The sequence below is a fragment of the Petaurus breviceps genome, unplaced genomic scaffold, assembly GCF_028583685.1.
Source record: "Petaurus breviceps papuanus isolate PSGF00001 unplaced genomic scaffold, PetGlider_PUasm1.0 227, whole genome shotgun sequence".
In the NCBI taxonomy this organism is placed as follows: domain Eukaryota; kingdom Metazoa; phylum Chordata; class Mammalia; order Diprotodontia; family Petauridae; genus Petaurus; species Petaurus breviceps.
The window spans coordinates 13,079,346-13,102,878 of record NW_027185896.1 but is presented as its reverse complement, the minus strand read 5'-3'; the positions used below and the strand labels follow the sequence as shown (position 1 = coordinate 13,102,878).

The following is a 23,533-nucleotide window of genomic DNA, read 5'->3' as shown; positions in this document are numbered from 1 at the left end:
AGACTCAAGAGGTGCCTAAAAATGGGAAAAGGGAAAAGAAAACAAAGGATTCAGTGGAACTGAACTGTTTATATCCCTACATGGGAAGATGATACTTACAATTCTTAAAAATTGTGCCACTAACAGTATAGCTAGAAGGAATATACATAGTCAGATGGTATGGGTATAAGGTGAATTTGAGGGAATAACACAAAAAATGGATTAAGGTATGAGAAAGAGAAGAGTTCACTGGGGGAGAAGGAAGGGAAAGGTAGAACAGGGTGAATTATTTCACATGAAGAGGTGCAAAAAACCTATTACAGTGGAAGGGAAGATGGGAGGGTGGGCAATGGGCTTTGCTTGAACCTTCCTCTTACCAGTATTGACTCAAAGAGGGAATAATACACATAGTTGAATATAGAAATCTATCTCACCCAACAGGGAAGTAAGAGAAGAGGAGATTAAGGAAGGGGGGGGGGGGCGGGGAATGACAGAAGGGAGGGCAGATCAGGGGAGGTGGTAGTCAGAAGCAAAACACTGGTGAGGAGGGAAAGGGTGAAAGGAGAGAGAGGACAAATAGGAGGAAAAATAGGATGGAGGGAAATACACAGTAATCATAGCTTCTGGATATGAATGGGATGAACTCTCCCATAAAATGGAAGTGGATAGCAGAGTGGATCAAAACACAAAATTCTACAATATGTTGTTTACAAGAAACACACTTGAAGCAGAGAGACATACACCAAGTAAAGGTAAGGGATTGGAGCACAATCTGTTATGCTTCAGCTGAAGGGAAAAAAGCAGGGGTAGCATGTTGATGTCTGACAAAGCAAAAGCACAGAGTCCTAATTAAAAGATATAAGGAAGGAAACTATATCTTACTAAAAAGATATAGACAATGAAGTAATATCAATACTAAATATATATGCACCAAGTGGTGAAGCATGCAAATTTTTAAAGGAGAATTTAAATGAGTTACAAGTTCATGACCAAATAGATATAGAACATTGCAAAATACAAAATAGATAATTTGATTATGTTAAATTAAAAAGCTTTTGCACAGACAAAACCAGTGCAATCAATATTAGAAAGAAAGCAGAAACAATCTTTACAAGTGTCTCTGATAAAGGTTTCAGTTATCAAAAGATAAAAAATGAGAACTCCATAGGGTTTACCATCTTTAAGAAGGCAGCATTTAACTCTATCAAAAGTAGAGTACAAGCAAAGCTTAGAGATACAAAATTCTTGGCTCAGTAAGAAAGCAGATGAAATTCAGTTTTACACTGATAGTAACAATCCAAAATGCTTCTATATTGCCATGAAGGCTGTTTATGGGCCAAAGACATATGGCATATCAGTGCTGATCCTCCTGGTGAGATGGGTTGCACATTTCCATAGTGTTCTCAACAGACTGTCATCAGTGAAGCCATTGACTGCTTACCTCAGTCAATCCTTCTCTAGCTAAATTTCCAACTGAAGAAGAGGTTTTGGATGCCATTAGGCTCTTGTGTGACAAAGTACCTGGTGCTGATTCTATTACAACTGAGATTTATAAGGTGAGGGGTCCATTGCTCTACAAAAGCTGACTGATTTTTTCCAGACTATATGGCAAGAGAAGGTTGGAGTTCAGAGATACCTCTATTGTCTATATCTATAAAGGTAAAGGAAATAGATTGTCTTGTGACAATCATGGTGGAGGTCTCTCTTTTTGTCATTGCTGGCAAGATTCTTGCCAGAGATTAATCCTTTACCTAAAAGATAGTCATCTACCTGAGAGCCAGTGTGACTTCAGAAAGGGCCAAGGAATAGTTGATTTGGTATTTGTTGCCTGAAAACTCCAGGAGAAATGCCAGGAGTAGAACAGAGATCTTTATACAACATTCATCTTCCTGACCATGATTGATACTGTCAGTCATGAGAACTTATGGAAAATTATGTCAAAATTTGGTTGCCTGGAGAAGTTCATCAGTATTGTGCCTCAATTTCATGATGATGTTTTTCTGGGTTTTTGATAATGGACTGCTTTCATGCTTTCTCAGTCACCAGTGGCATGGAGCAAGGTTGTATTCTTGCTCCGATGGGTTTTTTTCTTTTTCTTTTTTGGTGAGGCAATTGGGGTTAAGTGACTTCCCCAGGGTCACACAGCTACTAAGTGTCAAGTGTCTGAGACTGAATTTGAATTCAGGTCCTACTGACTCTGGGGCTGGTGATCTATTCACTGTGCCACCTACCTACTTCCTCTCATGCTTTTTAACATGATGTTTTCAGCAATGCTGTCAGTTTCAATGAGGACAAACATGGCATTAAGGTCAATTACCACACTGATGGTAAATAATTTAACTTAAAAAGACTACAAGCCAAGACAAAAATGGAGGGAGAGTTGGTGCATGATTTTTTGTTTACGGATGACTGTGCACTCAATACAGTCTCTAAAGCTGAAGTACAACAAAGTATGGATTGATTCTCTGCAGCTTATGCTAATTTTGGTCTAGCAATTAACATCAAGAAAACATAGGTTCTCCAGCAGCCAGTACTACGCCATTCATACGGGGAACCATTGGTTACGGTAAATGGAGAAGTTCTGAATATTGCAGATGAGTTCATTTGCCTAGGCAGAATACTTCTTAGGGCTGTGCACATTGATAATGAGGTTGGCACACGCATGCTCAGTGTTGGGAGGCTCTGAAGGAAAGTGTGGGAGAGGAGAGGCATTAAGCTGCCTACCAAATTGAAGGTCTACAGCACCATTGTGCTGACCTCATTGTTGAATGCCTGGGAAACCTGGACAGTCTACCACTGCCATGCCAGGAAAATAAATTGCTTCCAATAAATTGCTTCCAATAAATTGAATTATCTTAGAAAGATTCTGAAGATCACCTAGGTACAGACACTGAGGTCCTTTCTTAAGTTAAACTGCCAAGCATTCAAGCTCTACCGAAGAGAGTGCAACTCCAACGGGCTGGCCATGTTGTTCAAATGCCAACAATATACGCTTGCCTAAAAAACTATTTTATGGAGAACTCATGCAAGGAAGGCATTCACATGGTGATCAGAAGAACCCGTACAAGGACACTCTCAAGATCTCTCTGAAGAACTTTTGAACTGATTGCATGGTACTGCCCAGCATGTTATGCTCTCATCAAAGAAGGCCTTGTGCTCTATGAGCAAAGCAGGATTGAAATAGTGCAAAAGAAATTTGAGATGCACAAATTCAGATAATCTACCCCAAATGCTCACAGGGATTATTCATGCCCAAACTATGCTAGAGCATTTCAAGCTCATATTGGTCTGATCAGCTGTAGTCAGATACCGTGTCTTGATCCTAACAGTGGTGTCATTCTGGTCCTCTTTGAGAATGAAGGACAACAATCAATCAATGCTAGGTCTTCAAATATACCAAGAAAGAGCATAAGGACTTCTCTCTCAGTGGCCTTTTGAAATCCTCCTTGAAATGACTGAGTTAAGTTACTATCAAAGCTCAGGTAAGTTAGCAAAGTGTGATGGCAGGCATTTTTTTTTTAGAGCCCCCAAGGTTTCTATTTCCTTTATACCTTTAGAAAGGCTTCCTACAATTAATTTTCCTAGGCCAGGCACACACAAAAAGAGATGTACATTCCAACTCCATGTGGAGTTTCTCTTCAGGACACCTGTAGTAGGGAAGAGTATTTCTCTGTTTCCAAAAGTTGAGAATCATTCCAAAAGAACGATAGGAATCCCCTGCAGAATAGTGTCCAGCTTCAAGTATAAAATATACAAGAAGCAACAAAACACATGGAAGCAAATGGCTGAGTTTTGAGACTAATTAGGAGCAGATGATTGCAATATGCAATGCATAAAACAGTTGTGGCAAGATTAAGAAGAGTCAGCTTCAATGCTTCTTTACTCTTTTTCACTCAAATATTTTGTTGAAGTCATATTCACATGTAAGCTCATTGCTCTTTCAGACATAGAATTTTTATGACAGAAAGAGGCACAGACAAAAATCCATATGAGATCTGCCTATGAAAACTCTTAAAAAGCAGGGTCCAAACCTTTGCCCTTAGCCAGGGCTGTGTCACCCTAGCCACCTCACTTAACCCTGTTTGTCCCAGGTTCCCCATCTGTAAAATGAGCTGGAGAAGGAAATGGAAAAACTACTCCAGTACCTCTGCCAAGAAAACCCCAAATGGGGTTGAGAAGAGCCAGACACAACTGAAACAACTGAATTACAACAAGGCCAAAGTCTGCTTTTCTGTGCTGTTTCACTTGATCGTTAGCTAATGACCAGCAGGAGAACTTTGGAGTCAATACCTGAGGAACCATGGCATGCCCCAACCCAACAACTGTTTTAGGATTCTTGGGCAAATGCATATCACCCAGTTATGGCTTAGCCAGCAGAGATGAGATTTTAGTAATTTACCATAAGCTGGAGTAACAATTCTCACTATGATGACCTCTTCTCAATCCAGAAACAGTTGGAAAAAGACCTCATAGCCAGGAGTACAAGAGGCTTCTCTGCTCTGACACCTGCTGCCTGGAAGGTAGGGCAGAAGTAAAACAGAACCCAGACCAGGGAGCAGAGTCTTTTGCTAATCCTAAATTAAGGAAGGTCTCTGCCCTTTCTCAAAGAGGATAATTACCTCTGCTGAGCCTGAAGCAGGCAGTGTTAGAGACAACAGCTGCCCTTGAGGAGCAAGCCCAGCTGAAAAGATGGACATCCCAACCTTCATTGGAATAGTCCAATGGGATGACCTAATCAAAGCCTTCATCTTACAGATGAATAAACTGGGGTACAGAGAGATGCAGTGACTTGGCACCAGGTCACATAGCTAGTAAGTAACAAGAATTCAGACCCAGGTCTTCTGACTCCCAATCTAGCATTCTCTTCTTCACAGTCGAGAAAGTACTTTTTAAATCCTAAAGTGTTATGGCAATGGGAATTATTATTGAGGCTGGTTATTCAGAGTGGGAGTCCATATCACCTTGTCTCAAAGAACAGTCAGTTTTGGGAGTGGGGGAAAGCAAAGCTTTGGGTTCCCTGATCATTAAAATTGACTCTATTGTCATTACACCATTGCAGGTCCAAATCCCTTCCACACTACTACCTTGAAGGGGGACAAACCAGACCAAATGACTCAATGAATAGAGTCAGTTGGTAAGGATAACACCATTGTTCAAAAGTCCAGAGTTGCTTCACCTCTTCACAGTTGACACACCAGGCCTTTAGAAAATCAAAGAGTAACTAGAAATTAACTCAGTAGCTTTTGAATCTATCCTCCACCTCCTCTTTCAGCATTCTAATGTGATGTCTCAGTGCCTTCTGTGACACAGATCTCAGCTGCATGTGATACTTGGTGTGCTCCAGGACCTCAAATTACCTGATTCCTTAGGTCTACATGAAGGCAAGATGTGTCTCTATTAATGATTCAGTGCGAGAGTTCGGTATGAAATTTTTCCACCAGACTTACAGTTGTTTCCTGAGACTTCCTAAAAGCTGAAACATTTCCACAGGTCACCAGCAGGCACTCAACCCTTATGAAATGTCTGGGTACTTCCCCTCTTCCCCCCAGCACTGACCTTAGGAGAAGCATGCTGCTTGCTTTTGAATGTTAGCCTAGGGATAACATAAAATTAGAAATGTGTCTGTCTAGTAATTATGTGTGGTCTAGGAGTGTAAGGCTAGTGAGCAGGTAGGTGACCAGTTACTCCCTCTTGCCTTGTCCCTACCTTTGTGAGAACAGAACCACTCAGAAGGTGATCAACAGTGTCAAAGGCTGCAGAGAGGCCAAGAAGAATGAGAATTAAAAAAGACCATTGGATTTTATGATCTAAGAGGTCATTGGCAGTTTTGGAAAGAGTAATTTTGTTTAATGAGTCCAGAAGCTAGATTCTAGGGAGTTAAGAAGAGAATGAGAAAAAAACAGAGTGGAGGCACCTATTGTAGATGGACTTCTCAAGGAGTTTGGCCCAAAAAAGAGGAGAGACATGGGATGATAACTACTGGGGATGAATGGCTGAAGTGAGGCACTTTTTGTTTGTTTGTTTAATCCTCCCCTCCCCCCACTTACATGTAAAAAGAGTTTGTTTAAGAGTCATTGGCTTATTAAAATTTTGACTTCCAAATTCTATCCCTCCTCCTCCCCCGCCCCTCCTCTTTCGTTGAGAGTGTAAGCAATCTGATATAAGGTATACATATGCAATCACGTAAACATTTTGTTATGTTATTATTGCACAAAATGATATCAATCATTTTGTGCAAGAAGACTTGAACAGAGGGTGGCTAGGTGGAGCAGTGAATAGAGCACTGGCCCTGGAGACAGGAGGACCTGAGTTCACATCTAATCCTCAGACACTTAATACTAGCCATGTTATCTTGAGGAAGTCACTTAACCCCAATTGCCCTTCGTTCCCACCTCCAAAAAGGAAAAAAAAAAGACTTGAACAGAAAAGAAAGGAAGAAGGAAAAAGGAGAGAAGGAGGAAGGAATGAGGGAAGAAAGGGGAGAGAAATGGAGGAACTTGGTAGGGAAAAGAAAGGAACAAAAAGAATAATAATAAGCTTCAGTCTATATTCAGACAACATCAGTTCCTTCCCTAGTGGCAAATAGCATTTTTTATCTTGAGTCCTTTGTCATTGTCTTTGGTCTTTGTGTTCCTGGGATTAGCTAAGTCATTCACTGTTGATCTTCAGTGTCACTGCTACTGTGTACAAAGGTCTCCTGATTCTGCTCGCTTCACTTTTCATGAGTTAGTGTAAGCCTTTACAATTTTATTCTGAAATCAGCTTGCTCGTCATTTCTTCTAGCACAATGGTATTCCATTACTATCACATATCTCAATTTGTTCAGCCCTGCCCCAATTGATGGGTATCCCCTCAATTTCCAATTCTTTGCCACTACAAAAAGAGCAGCTATAAATATTTTTTTTACAAATAGGTAATTTTCCCTGCCCCCCTGTTTTTGGATCTCTTTGGGATAGAGATCTAGTAGTGGAATTGCTGGATCAAAGGATATGCACACTTTCAGCCATACTCCCAAATTGCTCTCCAGAATGGTTGGGTCAACTCACAACTCTGCCACCAGGACATTAGTGTCTCAATTTCCCCACATCCCCTGAAACATTTATCATCTTACTTTTCTGTCATATTAGAAAACCTGACAGGTATGAGATGATATCTCAGAATTGTTTTAATTTGCACTTCTAGAAGCAGTAGTTATTTGGAGAATTTTTTTTCATATGACTATAGAAAGTTTTGATTTCCTCATCTGAAAACCATCAATTCATATCCTTTAGCCACTTATTTTTTCTTTGTAAATAGTATTTTATTTTTTTCAATTACATGTAAAGATAGTGTTCAACATTCATTTTTATAAAATTTTGAGTTACAAATTTTCCTCCCTCCTTCCCTTCCCTCTCCTCTCCCCAGGATAGCAAGCAATCTGATATAGGTTATATGTATGTAATAATGGAAACATGTTTCCACATTAGTCATTTTGTGAAAGAAGAATCAGAACAAAAGGAAAAATCCACAGAAACAAAAAAATTAAAATAATATTCTGCAATCTGCTTTCAGGCATGATAGTTTTTTCTCTATATGTGGATAGCATTCTCCATGATGAATCATTTGCAATTGTCTTGGATCATTGTATTGCTGAGAAGAACCAAGTCTATCATAATTGATCTTGGCACTGATGGGGTGCCTGGGGTCTGGGTCGGACCAGCTTGTGGAGCCAGTCTGTGAAGTTGTGATTTGTCCTTTCCCAGCCCTTGAGATCTGCCCCTTCCCCCTATCCCACATTCCACCTAGGCAACACCCTTCGACCCCTTTTGTTCTTACTTAATCTCTTCATTTCTTCTGGGCCTGGCCCACACCCTCCTTTATCCTTGCCTTTTGTCTCCTTAACGACCTGGCCCAAATCTTATCTAAACTATCTATTCACTTGCTCCTCTTGGTCAGCTCTGACCTTTGTCTCTGCATTGAGGCCCCTCCTGTCTGGTCAGCCCTGACAATGGCAGCCCTACCCTTTAAAGGTAAAAAAGCATGTACCCCTCTCACTTGCAGGTCCCCTAAAGGACTCTTGCCCACTTCTCATGGAAGTGTAACAATAAACTTCTACAACTCTCACTCCAATTAAGCCTGAGACCTTGAATTCTTTCCAGACGATATTGCAGGTTTTCTGGTCTTAGATAAGATCATAATTCCTGCTGAACCTATTGGGATCCCGACCCCCATCAGTACAATAAGTAGAGGAAAGGATGTTCAAATCACCCCCAAGAAAGCTCAAATTGTAGGGATATGTCCCTAAGATCCTCAGTAAACCTTTTGGGGTCTTCTGAGTATCTCCCCAGTATCTCCTTAACTTGAATGAGATCTGAAATGGAGAATGGAACATGCACTCTGATTGTCCTATTGGGTGAGACAGGTAAAACCTGAAGGCTCTGTAGTGATGGGGGCTTGGGAAGGGAGATAGGAAGTCCCACTTCTTGTGCTAGGGGGTGCTGGTTGAACTGGATTAGACTGCAAGACTGGGGGATCCAGCTGGAAAGGAAAAGGGTCAGCTGGCACATGAGGAGGGGAAGGGGTTGTAGTGGAAGATACTGAAGGGACTGCAGTAAGAGTGCCCCCCCAGGCCAGAACCTGAGTAGGGGTCACCTTGGGGGGAGGGACCATGGTGGGAGATGTAGGGTAGGGGATGTGGATGGTGGAGGCAGAAAATGAGGAGTGTTGGGCTAGAGGAAAAGGGAAGGGAAACCAAGGGAAAATGGTGGTGGCCAAAAAGTGGGAGGCATGGGAGACAGGGGAAGTTGGGGGAGGTTGGAGAGCAGCAGGAGGGGGTAGAAGAGCTGCCTCTGGGAGACTTGTCACTGGGACCTGAGCAGAAGTTGCTGAGGGGGTAGGGGCTGGGGCCGAAGCCCTGGTGACCATAAGAAGGGGGTTGTTTAATTGGCTCCCATTCTTCCTTTTTGGAATAGCTCTGGGTTTGAGCATCTTACAATATGTCCTGAGAACTAGGTTCCGAGAGAGAGCTCAATGAAGGCTAGTAAGTAGGAAACTTCTATCCATTTTCTTTCTCAGCTACAGTATAATTCTAACTTCCAGGCCTGATTGGAGAAGAACTTGAGATTATAACATAATTTAAGGTCTGGAATTGCTAAACCTCTTTATTTCACATTCCCCTCCCTCCCCACCCCATGAACAATTAATTTTTCTCCAGTTATTTAAATCTGATTTTATTTGTATAAAAAGTTTTTTTTTTTAAATTTTGTTATGTAATTCCTGGGGTTGTTTTGGCAGGTGTACTCCCAGGTATTTTATATTGTCTAGAGTTATTTTAAATGTGGTATTTAAAAAAAAATTTAGGTAATTAGATTTAGTTTTCAGCTTTCATTTTTATAAGATTTTGAGTTTAAAACTTTTTCTCTCTTCTTCCCCTCCCCCTCCACAAGATGGCATGCAATCTGATATAGATTATACATGCACAGGGCAGCTAGGTGGTGCAGTGAATAGAGCCCTGGCCTTGGAATCAGGAAGATCTGTGTTCAAATCCGGCCTCAGACACTTAACACACACACACACACACACAAACCTAGCCGTGTGACCTTGGGCAAGTCGCTTAACCCCAATTGCCCAACCTTCCCCCCTCCAAAAAGAAAAAAAAAGATTATACATGTACAATCATATTAAGCATATTTCCACACTAGTCATTTTGTAAATAAGAATTAGAACCAAAGAGGAAATCCATGATAAAGAAAAAAAAATAGTATGCTTCAATCTGCATTCAGACAGCATAGTTCTTTCTCTACATATGGATAGCATTTTCTTCATGAATCTTTTACAATTGTCTTGGATCGTTGTATTGCTGAGAAGAACCAAGTCTATCACAGTTGATCATTGTATAATGCTACTGTTTTTTTTTTTCCTCCCTTGAGAAAATGTTTAATGTCCTTGTTCATTTATTTACATCTGTATGTTTTAAAGTCCTTGTTCCCTTGCATGCATCTATGTCTGGGTCACTGCTCTGTTATCACATCCTAAACTCCTACAAGTCAGGAAGAGATGGTGAGCCAATCTTAAGACCTAATATAGCCTTCATGGGGAGCTGGCTTGGGAGAAATCCTGGACCAGACTCTTCCCATGTATGGACTGGGTCAGAGACTGGCCCTCAACAATCATATCTTTCTGGAAGGAGGTTACCTAATATCTTTCACATTGGGGATTGTATCAATCTTACCCCACCTCCCCAATGTACAGGGTCAAAAATGTTTGTTTTTTTAAATTAAATTAAATTTTTTTCTGATTTACATTATTCATTTCCGCCAGATTTTGAGTTACAAATTTTCTCCCTGTTTTTCCCCTACCCACCGCCCCAAAATAGCAGTCCCACAGGATATCCCCTCCTCAAATCTGCTCTCTCCCATATTTTCTCCCATACCCCTTTCGACTTTTCCAGTAGGGCATAGAGATCTATGCCCCAGTGCCTGTATATCTTATTTCCCAATTACATGTAAAATAGTATTAATAATAATAATAATATATATATTTAAACATTTGATTTTAAAAGTTTAAATTCCAGATTCATTCCCTTCCTCCCTCGTTACCCACCCTTACTGGGAAGCTACCCGTGTTTCCCCGATAATAAGACACTGTCTTATTAATTTTTTTGGACAGAAAAACACCAGAGGGCTTATTTTCAGGGGAGGGCTTATTTTAATGAACATTGACAGCAATTTTAATAAACAGGTAAATGTGAACAAAAAATGTACCTTTATTCAATAAGCAAATCACTGGGGAAGAACAGGATGACGCGCTCACTGCTGCAGCTCTGATTGGATGCAGCTCGGAGCATGGCGTGCGTTTCACCTGGGGGGGGGGGAACAGTGCATACAGAGGGTACCGTAATGTAGCGTGTAGTGCAGGGGATCACCTTCACTACAGTAGCAATCTCAATAGGGCTTATTTTCGGGGGAGGGCTTATTTTAGAGGAATCTTACACAGTAAGGCGAGGGCTTATTTTTGGGATAGGTCTTATTATCGGGGAAACACGGGTAAGCAGTTCTGTATAGGTTGTACATGTGTGGCTAATGCAAAATAATAACATAGTAGATACATTGTAAAAGACTGACTATATTTCCTTCCCTCCTATCCCACCTCCCACTTGTTCTATTCTCTACTTTGATCCCATCCTTTTCAAAAGTGGGTGCTTCCAACTTCCCTCCCCCTCAGCCTGCCCTCCCTTGCATCATCCACCCTCTCATCCCCTTCTCCCCTACTCTCCTGTAGGCTGAGATACCCTATTTAGTGTGTATTTCATTCCCTCCCCAAGCCAAATTAAATGGGAATAGGGTTTACCCATTCCCTTTTGCCTTCCTATTCTTGCCCTCCATTGTAACCATTTTCCCTTGCCTCTTCTCTATGAGATAGTTTACCCCAATCTGTCTCTCCCCATTTCCTTTCATTATATTCCTCTCTCACCTCTTAATTTCACCTTTTCAGTATCGTCCCTTCCTGTTAAATTGGTCCTGTTGCCCTTTATCTATGTATACCTGTAAACATATATACACACATTCACATATGTATTCATATGCCCATATACTTTCATATATAGACATATATATATATATATATTTATATATATATATATATATATATTTCTATTCCCTTCAACTATTTTCATACTGAGAAAGGTTTCATAAGTTACAATTATTGTCTTTCCATGTAGGAATGTTAATAGTTCAACTTTGATAAGTTCCTTATGATTTCTTTTCCCTATTTACCTTCTCATGCTTCTCTTGCTTCTTGTATCTGAATGTCAAATTTCCTATTCAACTCTGTTTTTTTCATCAAGAATGCTTGAAAGTCCTCTATTCCACTGAATGACTATATTTTTCCCCTGAAACATGATACTCAGTTTTTCTGGGTAGGTGATTCTTGGTTTTAATCCCAGCTCCTTTGACCTCCAGAATATCATATTCCAAGCCCTTCGATCCCTCAGTGTAGAAGCTGCCAGATCCTGGGTTATCCTGATTGTGTTTCCACAATATTCAAATAGTTTCTTCCTGGCTGCTTGTAATATTCTCTCCTTGATTTGGGAATTCCAGAACCTGGCTATAAAATTCCTAGGAGTTTTCTTTTTGGGATCTTTTTCAGGAGGTGATCGGTGGATTCTTTCAACCTCTATTTTGCCCTCTGGTTCTAAAACATCAGGGTAGTTTTCTTTGAAAACTTCCTGGAGGATGATTTCTAGGTTCTTACTTTGATCATGGCTTTCAGGTAGTCCAATAATTTTTAAATTATCTCTCCTGGATCTATTTTCCAGGTCAGTGGTTTTTCCCATGAGATATTTCACATTGCCTTCTATTCTTTCATTTCTTTGGATCTGTTTAACAGCATCTTGATTTCTCATAAAGCGATTAGCTTCCATTTACTCCAATCTAATTCTGAAGCCAAGATTCTCCTCATTTTTTTGAGCTTTTGAGATTCTTTTTCCATCTGGCAAATTCGACTTTTTAAGGCATTCGTCTTCTCATTGCCTTTTTGAGTCTCCTTTGCCATTTGAGTTAGTCTGTTTTTTAAGGTGTTATTTTCCTCAATCAGGCTGTTGACTCTCATTTTGTAATTTTCTTGCATCGTTCTCATTTCTCTTCCCAATTTTTCCTCCACTTCTCTTATCTGCTTCTTAAGGTCCTCTGTGGCTTGTAACCAGCTTGTATTTTCCTCTGAAGCTTTTGATGCAGGAGTTCTGACTTCACTGTCTTCCTCCTGTTCCATGCTTTGTTCCTTTGTGTCCCCAAAATAGGAGTCTGATGTTGGAATCTTCTGTCTGCTTTGTTTCCTTTGTCTGGTCATGTCACCCCTCAGTCACTTGACCCCTGGGCTTTTTGCAACAGTAGGACTCTGCCACCAGACAGGGGAGCTTTCATCCCAAATGCTGGGGTTTTCTCAGCTGCGGAGGTATTAGATGGATGCCCTTTCTGAGGTCTCCACATGTTCTGGCAAGCTAGACACACACCCCAGGACCTTCACCCTAGACTGCAATCCAGATCCAAGCAGGTTAAAGCAAGAGCTATTACCCCTCAGACTGGTTGATTGGTCCCCCTACACTCTGCAGGCCAGGAGCTGCAGCTGCCACGTGGTGCTGGCTGGCTGTGCCAGTGTCTCAGCAGCTTCTTGCCCCCGGGGCAAAAGCCACCCACTCCTACTTACTGGGTCCCAAAGTCCAGACTGCACTTACCTCTCACTTTGTCCTTCGCATCTATGTGTTGATAATTCTGGAAATGGCCACAGCTGCTGCTGATCTGGGGTTTCTCCAGCTGGTGGCTGGCCAGGCCTTCCCTGGAGCTAAAACCTCCAGCTCACCCGTGCCTGGGCTCTGCTCCCAGAGTGCTGCCTGCTGCCAGCCTGCTGGACTATCCTCAGTGGGAGGTTAGCTTCTCTGTGTCATTTTGTGGGTTCTGCAGCTCCAAAGTTTGTTCAGAGTCCCCTTTTTACATTGATTGGGGAAGGTGGAAGCCGGAGCCACTCATAGGTCGTGTTTCTACTCCACCATCTTGACTCCGTCCCTGCCCCCCATAACATTACTGTTGACTGTGTACTGTGTTATGTTCACTTCATACAGTATCAGTTCATATAATATTGGGGCCTGTAGCTCCTCTTTGGGTTTCAGGCAGCCTCTCTGAGTTCAGGTCTGATATAACAAGATACAGAGCAATCAGCAATATGTGCTGATCTCATCTGTAGTCAGGGCACCCTAACCTCTAGGAAGTGCCAAGGCACCCAGACTATGTGCTGTCACACAATTTACCCTGTTTCCTTGAGACTAATCTCTGGGACTAAGGGTAAGTGCACAGGAATACGCAATTCTGGACACAGCCTCCCTGCTCTCTGATTGGCTTCCCCTACCTTCCCTCACAAGCTGTCCATGAACTTTGCACGTACATTCTTGGGGATTTAAGGAAGGGCTAAAGTATGAGGGGGCTAGAGAATAGAGGGAGAGATGTAACAACATGCCTGATCTGCCAGTAAAGCTGTGCCTCTTTCCATTTCCACTGACTCGACTTCTCCTTTATGCCACCACGCAGGATGTGGCTGGGTGTGCACCAAGGGCTGGGAAACAGAGGTGAGGTTCAACTGGAAACCTTGGGGTCACAACAATATAAGTCTTTCCAGATTTTTCTGAAGTCTGCCTGCTCATGATTTCTTATGCAACAATAGTATTCCATTACATGCATATACCACAATTTTTTTCAGCCATTCCCCAATTGATGGGCATCCCCTCAATTTTCAATTCTTGGCAATCACAAAAAGAGCTGCTATAAATATTTTTGTACATGTGGGTCCTTTTTGAAATGGGATTTTTTTTTTTTACTATCTCTTCCTGCAGAGTTTTGTTTGTGACATAAAGAAATGCTGATGATTTACGTGGAGTTATTTTATATCCTAATACTTTGTCAAAATTATTGTTTTGACTAACTTCTTAGTTGAATCTTTGGGATTTTCCAAGCATATCATCATATCATCTAAAAAAAAGAGATAGTTTTATTATGTCATTCCCTATTTTGATTCCTTCTATTTCTTTTTCTTCTCTTGCTATTGTTAGAATTTCCAGTACAATAGTAAATAATATTGGTGGGCATCCTTGTTTCATACCTGATCTTACTGGGAAGGCTTCTAGTTTATCCCCATTACAAATAATGCTTGTTGATGGTGTTAGATAAATGCTTTTTATCAATTTAAAGAAAAATCCATTTATACCAATACTTTCAAGTATTTTTAATGAAAATGAGTGTTGAACTTTATCAAAATCTTTTTCTGCATTTATTGATGTAATGATATGATTTTAAAAACTTTTATTACTGATGTAATAGTTATGTTAATAGTTTTCCTTATGTTAAACCATCCCTGAATTCCTGGTATAAATCCCACTTGATTATAATGTATAATCTTTGTAATAGATTATTATAATCTTTTTAACTAGTGCTTTATTTAGGATTTTTGCATCTATATTCATTAATGAAATCAGTCTATAATTTTCTTTTCCTGTTTTTAGTCTTCCTGGTTTAGGTATTAGTATCATATTTGTTTCATAAAAGGAATTTGGTAGGCTTCATTATTTTTGAAAATCTCGACTTAACATTCTGTGCTATGGCAATTCCAAGGTCTTATTTAAGTTCGGTCTATTTTGATATTTGGTTTAAATGGCTGATTTAACTAAAAAGATCCCTCACCAAACTCCATCAATGTAAAGTGAAGAAGTACATCATTCCATGCACTGGCTATTTCATGATACTCATTCTAGAATCCCATATACCAATAAGAAAAATTTGGCATTGGACTATTATATTTCCATCTTATCTGATGTGAATCTGTTTTTCTTATTAACTAATAGGAAAATATCATATATTTATATTTTTTAACAAATGGGTTCAAAACCCACTGAAACTTTGTACTTGACTGATTTTAAAACAAGTTAGAAAATTCTGTTTCCAAGGTTTGGTTTTAGTTTTTTTCAGTATGCAACTGCAATTATTTGTCTGTAATAGATTTACATTATTTACAGTTACTAAAGTTTCTTTTTTAAATAAATGTTTTTAATCTTGATGGCATATTATATATATTTAGGGCAAATATATACAGACATAATCATTGTTGATGCAAATTCCAATTTCAAATACTCTTGAACATTTTTTCTTTTGATTAACCTTGTCAGATGGGATTGATCGTTGTTTTTAGTTTATAATGTGACTGAGCTGGGAATGGTGGTGCATGCCTGTGATCCCTGCTATTGGGAAGGCTAAGGGTGGTAAATCTCTTTAGTTCCCGAGTTCTGAGTGCCATTTGGACTGAGCCAATAGAATGTCCACTTAAAGTCTAGCACTAATATGGTGAACCCCCAGGGACAGGGAGCCGCTAGACTGCCTAAGGAGTCCCCTATACCAGCTTAAGACAGAAACAGATCAGGTTAGAGTTCCTGTGCCAGTTGGTAATAAGAATGGTGGTTTTACTTCTGGCCTAGGAGAGATAGGGGAGACTTAGTTGGTCTATCTGTCTGTCTTTTTGTACACATGTGTACATTTTCTGTACACATGCACATATATACCCATATACATGTATATATACATTTTTGAATATGTATACACACATACTTACACAAACACCCATATGAGTACTGAAGAGCTTTTTCTGCCATTTTCTTGTTCCTGGCTGGTGCTTCCATTATTAGGATTATTTTAATCTGTGGTCTCTTTGCAAAAATCTTTTTAAGTCACTTGTCCTTTTTGTGAGGGTTAGTTCATTTAAAGCTACATAATATAATCTCCAGCTACTTAACCAGACACACTTGAGTTGCAGTGTGTCACAGGGTGCCACTGTCAGCCCTTCTTTTGCATTGTGGAACTCTTGCTGTTCTCTCCCAGTGCCTTATATAACATGCATGTTGTGTGACCATCTCACAGCTGGATTGATTGAAGGTTCCAGGGCCAATACACATATTAAGTATTAATAAATCTTAACTTCTTTTTTTTGTAAGCTAAAAGTAAATATAAATGGGACTAACTTTTTCTCTTCCAGCACTAGCAATGAATTTTTGTGTGTGTCTTCCCATTAGGTTGCATGTAACAGACTTTGGAGACTACTGATCTATAAAACTTCTCATGAATTTCCATCTTTTTCTCCTGAAACCTCCCCATTCAGTCAGAATTAATGACATAATACAATTGCAATGGGAAAGTATACTTACTTGCAATTTAATGAAAGATATAAAGGAAGAGATAAGAATCAAGCAGTAAACAGACTTTTTATTAATTTTTCAAACCATAACTTTTCAGATGTCATGGAAATGAAAGATGTGCCTCCACGTATCAGCCTGGCACTGTAAGAGAGTAGAACAGGAAAAACAGATTTGTGAAGCCCCTCTCTAAGAACTCCCTGGGTCTAAAAGTCGTGTCTCGCAGAAAGATCTTCATTCCAAATTCATCTCTGACATTTACTAGCTGTGTGGCTATGGACAAGTCACTTAACCTCTCTGATTAAGGCTCAGCCAAATCTCTAAGACTCTTCTTGCTAAATTAAGCCCAGCTACTGTGAGAGCTCCCCGCCCCTAAAATCACAGCTTCTTGAAGTATCATCCTGTTTTCTTTGTTTATGGTAATGATTGGACAAAAAATAAAAATTTATATCATTTTTTGAAAAAACTATGATGTACAAAAGTATGTATCATCTTAAAAAAAAAAAAGTCGTGTCTCTGTACCAGGACTTCACAGCATTGAGATTTTGCAACCAAAGTTTTGAAGGGATGGAAATTATAGCTAGGAAGACATCTGTAACTGCTGCTGGAAGCAAGGGAGAAATCCTCCTGTCAGTGGTAGGAGTTACCTTGAGTTGGGAGTGGGGAGAATCTGTAGCTTCCTGGATTTACAACTCTTTTTCTCTTCTCTCTCTTCTGGTGCCCATTTGAAACTTCTTGTATCCTCTCTTTCTCATGAGAGTTTTCACTTACCTTCCCACCCACTCCCCACCCCTGAGATGTTGAAAGCTTTCCTTTCTAAACAGAGTCTACTCTGGAGTAGCAATAGCATGGGCTATGCATTGGTGCACAGGTTTGGGCATGGGGGTAATGGTTAGCTGAGAGAATGTTCTCTCTATATAACCTAAGTCCATCTTAAGGTCAACAGATCTCCTTGGTTGCCATGTATGACCTAATGTCTATTTGTAGTACTGATCCTATGGAATGAACCCCTCACGGAATGTTTCACCCAATGACGCTTTTATGCAGAATAATAATTATCTCGATTCTGATAGTACTGAAGAAGGAAATGGCACAACCACCAACAATCTTTGATTAAAAATAAAAACAACCCAACGGGGATCACAAAGAGACAGACATGACAGAAATGACTGAAAAAGAAATTCCTATAATGCTCTGAATCTAAATTTATAATGGACTTACCTCACTACTACCTTCTTTTTAGGTGTTATTTTCTTCCATTAGAACATAAGCCCCCAATATTGTGAGATGACCAACTTTGAAAGACTTAACTCTTCTCAGCAATGAGAATGATCTAAGACCATTCCAAAAGACTCATGATGGAAAATGCTATTCACATCCGGAGAAAGAACCATGGAGTCTGAATGCAGATGGAAGCATATCGTTTTCTTTTTCTGGTTGTCCATTTTTTCTTTCTTGCGGTTTTTCACTATTGTTCTGATTCTTCTTTTACAGCATGACTACTGTGGAAATATGTCTAATATGACTGTACACAAATAGCTTGTATTGGACTGCATGGCGTCTTGAAGAGGAGGGAGAGGAGGGAAGAAGAAAAATATAGAACTCAAAATCTTACAAAAGTGAATGTTGAAAACAATAAATTAATTTTAAAAAAAGAATGTAAGCCCCTTGAGAAGAGGGACTGCCTTCGCAACCAAAGAAGGGAGGCACATTTTCTTACCTCTTCTGTTGGGTCATGTTTTGACTTGGTTCTGATGTTCTTTCCATTTACATTATTATAGCGGTTGTTTTCCCAGTTCTGCTGGCTTCACCTTGAATCAGATCCAAAAGTTTCTCCAAAATTCTCTGAATTCTTGACATTTGTCATTTCTTAAGAATGTAATAATATAATTGTCACTCAGACTGGGGTGGCTAGGTGGCACAATGAATAGAGTGCTGGCCCTGGAATCAGGAGGACCTGAGTTTAAAATTGGCCTCAGACACTTAACACTTACTAGCCATGTGACCTTGGGCAAGTCACTTAACCCCAATTGCCCTCTAAAAAAAAAAGCAAAAAAAAATTGTCACCCAGAACTCAAGTCTGGGATTTGAATAATGTTCTTCCTCTGTATTAGAAAACAGAATGATTACTCTATGTTCCATATGTGGTGAGAACTATCCTAGCTTCTATGTGGGCCACATTTACACACACCCATGTGAATGTACACATAACCTACATAGGTAACATTCACACACTATAGGCATTGACAGCTGCAATTTATTCAGCCATTCCTCACCCTATAGGCCTCCACTTTGTTTCCAGAATTTTGTTACCATAATAGTGCTGCTATGAATATTTTAGAATATAAGAAATATTTCTGACTTTAGCCTCCTTATCATCATCATCATAATTAATAAAGCACCTACTCTGTGTTTGCCTCAGTTTCCTCATCTGTTAAATGAGTTGAAGAATGAAATGACAAACTTCTCTAGTATCTTTGCCGAGAAAACCCCTAACGGGGTCACACCAATCAAACGATTCACCAACCAACACAAATGCCACTTATTTGCAAGCCTTTTAGGTTTTCTCACCCTCGTCCCTCCTGGCTATGATCTCTCTTCTGTGTTCTAAATTCCCCTGCAGCTCTGACAGGGTTGAGCTGCAGGATGTTAGGACTCATACTGATCAGTAATTGATTGCTGCTGTCAATTCCTGGAAAATTCTGGACCCCCTACCTTGTTCTGAATAGCAATTTCTAGTCATATCCTACCCCCAGGGTGAACTCCTGGGGATGGTTTCTAACTGCCCCACATTTCTGACTTCCTGCTATTCTGGTGACCCTCCAAGGGACCCTGGCTAGGGGCCCAGTCAAAGACCTGCCTCTGTTGGCTAGAAGCTGCCTAAACTGATCATGTGGTTTTTCTAGGGCTGTGCTATCACCCTGTAATAAACAACTTGTGACTCACCCACTATTCCATCTAGCTATCTAGCCACACCTCCTGAGATTATATAACTTCTGAGTACATATACTCTCTGTCTGGAATTCCCTTCATTGAACTTGCCTGTGTGAGTTATATTGTTCTTGATTGCAGTTCTCTGACCTTCACTAAATGCCTTACATTATTTCTTAGTTAGCTTGTTAATCTCACTTTTATACAGGTTTGACAGTGCCCACATAGGATTCCACCTATGTGTACCTGCTGATTCCCAAGGCTTTTTGGGCAGAAGCTCAAAAGGTAAAGTGCAATTTAAATACAATTTGAACTTCTGTCCCTAAATATCTCCTGACTCTGTCTGACTGTTCTCCCTTTGTCTATCCTCAGGCTTCTGAAAATAGTAAGCTCAGCACAACAGTTGCTTTCTGGCCTAACCTGTGTAATTAACCTCTTGTCCCCAACTAGGCACAGGACAAGGTACAGACAGCAAGGATCTTTCCTCTGCTTATAAAAGTCTCTTATCATCAAAGAGCAGCCTGAGAAAACGGATCCCTTGTGGTGTGGTGATGGCCTTCTGGGCTTCTCTGTTTATAGTCCTAGTGACCATTGTCTTGCTAGTGCTGTACAGGCTGGGGGCCTTGCGCCAGAGAAGAGCCAGGGAGCCCCCTCTGGACAAAGGCCTCATCCCCTGGCTGGGCTATGCCATAGACTTCTATAAAGATGCCTCCAATTTCCTGAAAAAGATGCAAGAACGTCATGGGGACATCTTCACTGTTCAGTTTGCTGGCCGATATGTCACCTTTATTGCAGACCCCTTTTCTTTTGATGCTATCCTGAAAGAGAGCAGAAGCAAGCTGAACACTTCTGAGTTAATAGGTGGCTTGATGTACAAAGTCTTTGAGTTCCAAGGAGAGGAATGTCATAGAAATTTCCTGCACCATTTCACCCCAAAGCAGTTGATGAGTACCGGTTTAGTTGGTATGACCGCGGCCATGATGGATAACTTGAAGGTCGTTATGCTAGAACCTGATGCTGGTATGACACCAACTCCCCAGGAGTGGAAGCAGGGCGGGCTATTTCAATACTGCTGCAACACTGTCTTTAGAGCTGGTTACCTGGCAGTGTTTGGGAAATCCCCTGCTAATGGCAACGTAGGCCATGCTCAGGATCTCCTCCAGTCCCAGAAAGTCTTTGAGGAATTCAGAAAACTTGACGTTCTCTTTCCCCGAGTATTTTTCTCTGTGCTCTTGCCCAAGGAGAAGCAAGAAATGAAGAGGTTGAGAGACTTCTTCTGGGATGTTCTCTCTCCACAGCACATCATGGAGAAGGATAATGTGAGTGAATGGATTCGTTATGCTCAGGAGCAGCAGGCTGATGAGGGAGTGCCTGAGATAGAACAAAGTAAGTTTAACCTGCTACTGCTCTGGGTGTCCCATGGCAACACAGGTGTTGTGTCCTTCTGGGTCCTCCTCTTCCTCCTAAAGAATCCCGAGGCTCTGAAGGCTGTGAGGGAGGAGACAGAAGGAGTCCTCAGGAAAATGGGTCAAGAGATGAAACCAGGTGGGGTGCCCATCACTGTTGACTATAGAATGCTGCAGCAGACCCCAGTGCTGGACAGTGTCATGGAAGAGACATTACGCCTGGTGACTACCCCGTTCCTGACCAGGACTATCATGAATGACATGATGCTGAAAATGGATGATGGCAGGGAGTATGCCCTCCGCCAAGGAGATGAAGTGTCCATCTTCCCCTACCTTTTCCTCCATAGGGATCCAGAAATCTACCCAGATCCCAATACATTCAAATATGACCGTTTCCTGAACCCTGACAGAAGTAGAAAAGTAGTTTTCTACAAGCAAGGCAGAAGGATCAAGTCACACAAGTTGCCATGGGGTGCCGGCACCACTGTCTGTCCTGGGAGGTTCTTTGCCCTCAATGAGATGAAGATGTTTGTGTTCTTGATGGTCACACAATATGACATAGAGTTGGTTGATCAGGAGGTGAAGATCCCTTCAATAAATCTGCATCGATTCGGAATTGGTGCCACACAGCCAATACATGATGTCCAATTCAGATTTCGAATGCGCTTTTAGCTTGATGGTAAAAACTTTTGCACAACTAAAGAATGTAATGGGGTAAAGTCACTTTCCTCCCTTTCTAACCACCCAATCCTTCCTCAGAATCTCCTCTCCCATAACATGGATCTTGTCCTCACCACTACTAAACTGCTCCCCAATATCCTTCCCATTCAACACACCCAAATGTCTTTTCTCGGACATCTTTCACTTGTCTGTAGTTTTTGACACTCTTGACTATCCCTTCCTTCTGAAGATGTTCTTCTTTCAGGGTTTCCTCTCTGACTATTCCTTAATCTCTGAGGGATTACTTTTTTGCTGATGGGTAAAGGTTGCAGAGAGATTGATTTCACTTGAATAATAGGGAGAAAACCTCCAGACAATTTGGGCTATCCCAGGGTATAATGGACTGCATTGGGCACAGTGAGGGTAGGGTGGTGGGGCAGTGCTACTGAATGTCAGCAGTCAGACATTGGATAACTTCTTTTCAGGGATATTGTGTGGGGGATTGCTGCTCAAGTACTAGTCATCTGGATGACCTATGAGGTCCCTTCCAGGCTGAGATTCCAGGAGGGAACAGCCACTGTGACCCTGGTCTCTTCATCTATCTGGCAGCTCCTCTGCCTCCTCTGCAGACTCATTCTCTTTCTCCTGCTTCTGAGTTCCCAAGGTTGTATCCTTGGCCCTTTTCTATTCTTTCTCTTCACCCTTTCCCTTGGTTACCTCTTTAACTCTTAGACTGTAGTTGAAACATCTATTCAGATCATTCCCTGGCTACATTCCAGATCAAGCTGCTGGTCATCTTCCAGTCCTGGATGTGTGTCTACCTTTGGCTAACTGTATCTAAAATTATGGTATATAATATTAATGGAATACTATTGTGCTGTAAGAAATGATGAGCAGAGTGATTTCAGCAAAATCTAGGAAGGCTTACATGAACTGATACAAAGTGAAGTGAGCAGAACCAGGAGACCAATGTACACAATGACAGCAAAATTGTATAAATATCAACTGCAGATAACTTAGCTATTCTCAGCAACAGTGATCCAATACAATTTCAAAGGAACATTTTCATGATGAAAATGCTGTCCACATCCAGAAAAAGAACTGATGGAGTCTGAATGGAGACCAAAGCATACTATTCTTTATTTTACTTATTTTCACAATGTTTGTTTTTCCCCTATGGGTTTGTGACTCCTTTCACAACGTGACTACTATGGAAAAATGTTTTGCATGATTATGCATGAATAACCTATATAATATTCCTTACCATCTCATGGAGGGAGGAGGTGAGAGAGAGGTAGGGAGAAAATTTTGGAACTCAAATTAAAAAAAAATGAATGTTAAAAATTGTTTCTACATATAATTGGGGGGGGAAATAAAATATTATTTAAAATTTTAAAAGATTCTTCAACTTCTGGAGGGTAGTCCCTGATCAGGTATGGGTTACATTTGATTTCTTCTGAGACCAGTATAGCTCATTTCAATTCAAGAAGCATCTCTTAAGCACCTACTGAGTTCAAAGCACTTTTTCTTCTTATTGTGAGATTTGTAATTTGATGATTTCTTTTTGTCATGATCCAATACTCACCAAGGAACTTTTGGACGATTTGGTGGGAGTCAGCACAGTCTGTGGGTGGGGAGGCAGTGTGGTATGGTGGAAAAAACCCTGAGCTTGGAATCCCATATCCTGAATCCAGTCTTACTCTCCTGTTTAGTTGATGTGGGACCTTTAGCAGGCTACTGTCTCTCTCTGAACCTTAGTTTCCTCTTAGGGGGGATGATGGAAGGGAGGGCAGGCTGGGGGGGAGGGAAGTTGGAAGCACCCACTTTTAAAAAGGGATGGGATCAAAGTAGACAA

The 23,533-nt window shown here is 40.8% G+C and overlaps 1 protein-coding gene across 1 annotated transcript; it reads left to right on the top strand.

Moving 5' to 3' along the window:
* The first annotated feature begins 20,069 nt into the window (after positions 1-20,069).
* Positions 20,070-23,037, top strand: LOC138166953 (7-alpha-hydroxycholest-4-en-3-one 12-alpha-hydroxylase-like). Its single transcript, XM_069095421.1, has one exon. The coding sequence runs from the start codon at positions 20,164-20,166 to the stop codon at positions 21,688-21,690; it is 1,527 nt and encodes a 508-aa protein (XP_068951522.1). The 5' UTR covers positions 20,070-20,163; the 3' UTR covers positions 21,691-23,037.
* The last annotated feature ends 496 nt before the right edge of the window (positions 23,038-23,533 follow it).

What these genes read in the sequence shown, in the direction of transcription:
- LOC138166953 (XM_069095421.1), top strand. Translation starts at nt 20,164, where the DNA reads ATGGCCTTCTGGGCTTCTCTGTTTATAGTCCTAGTGACCATTGTCTTG.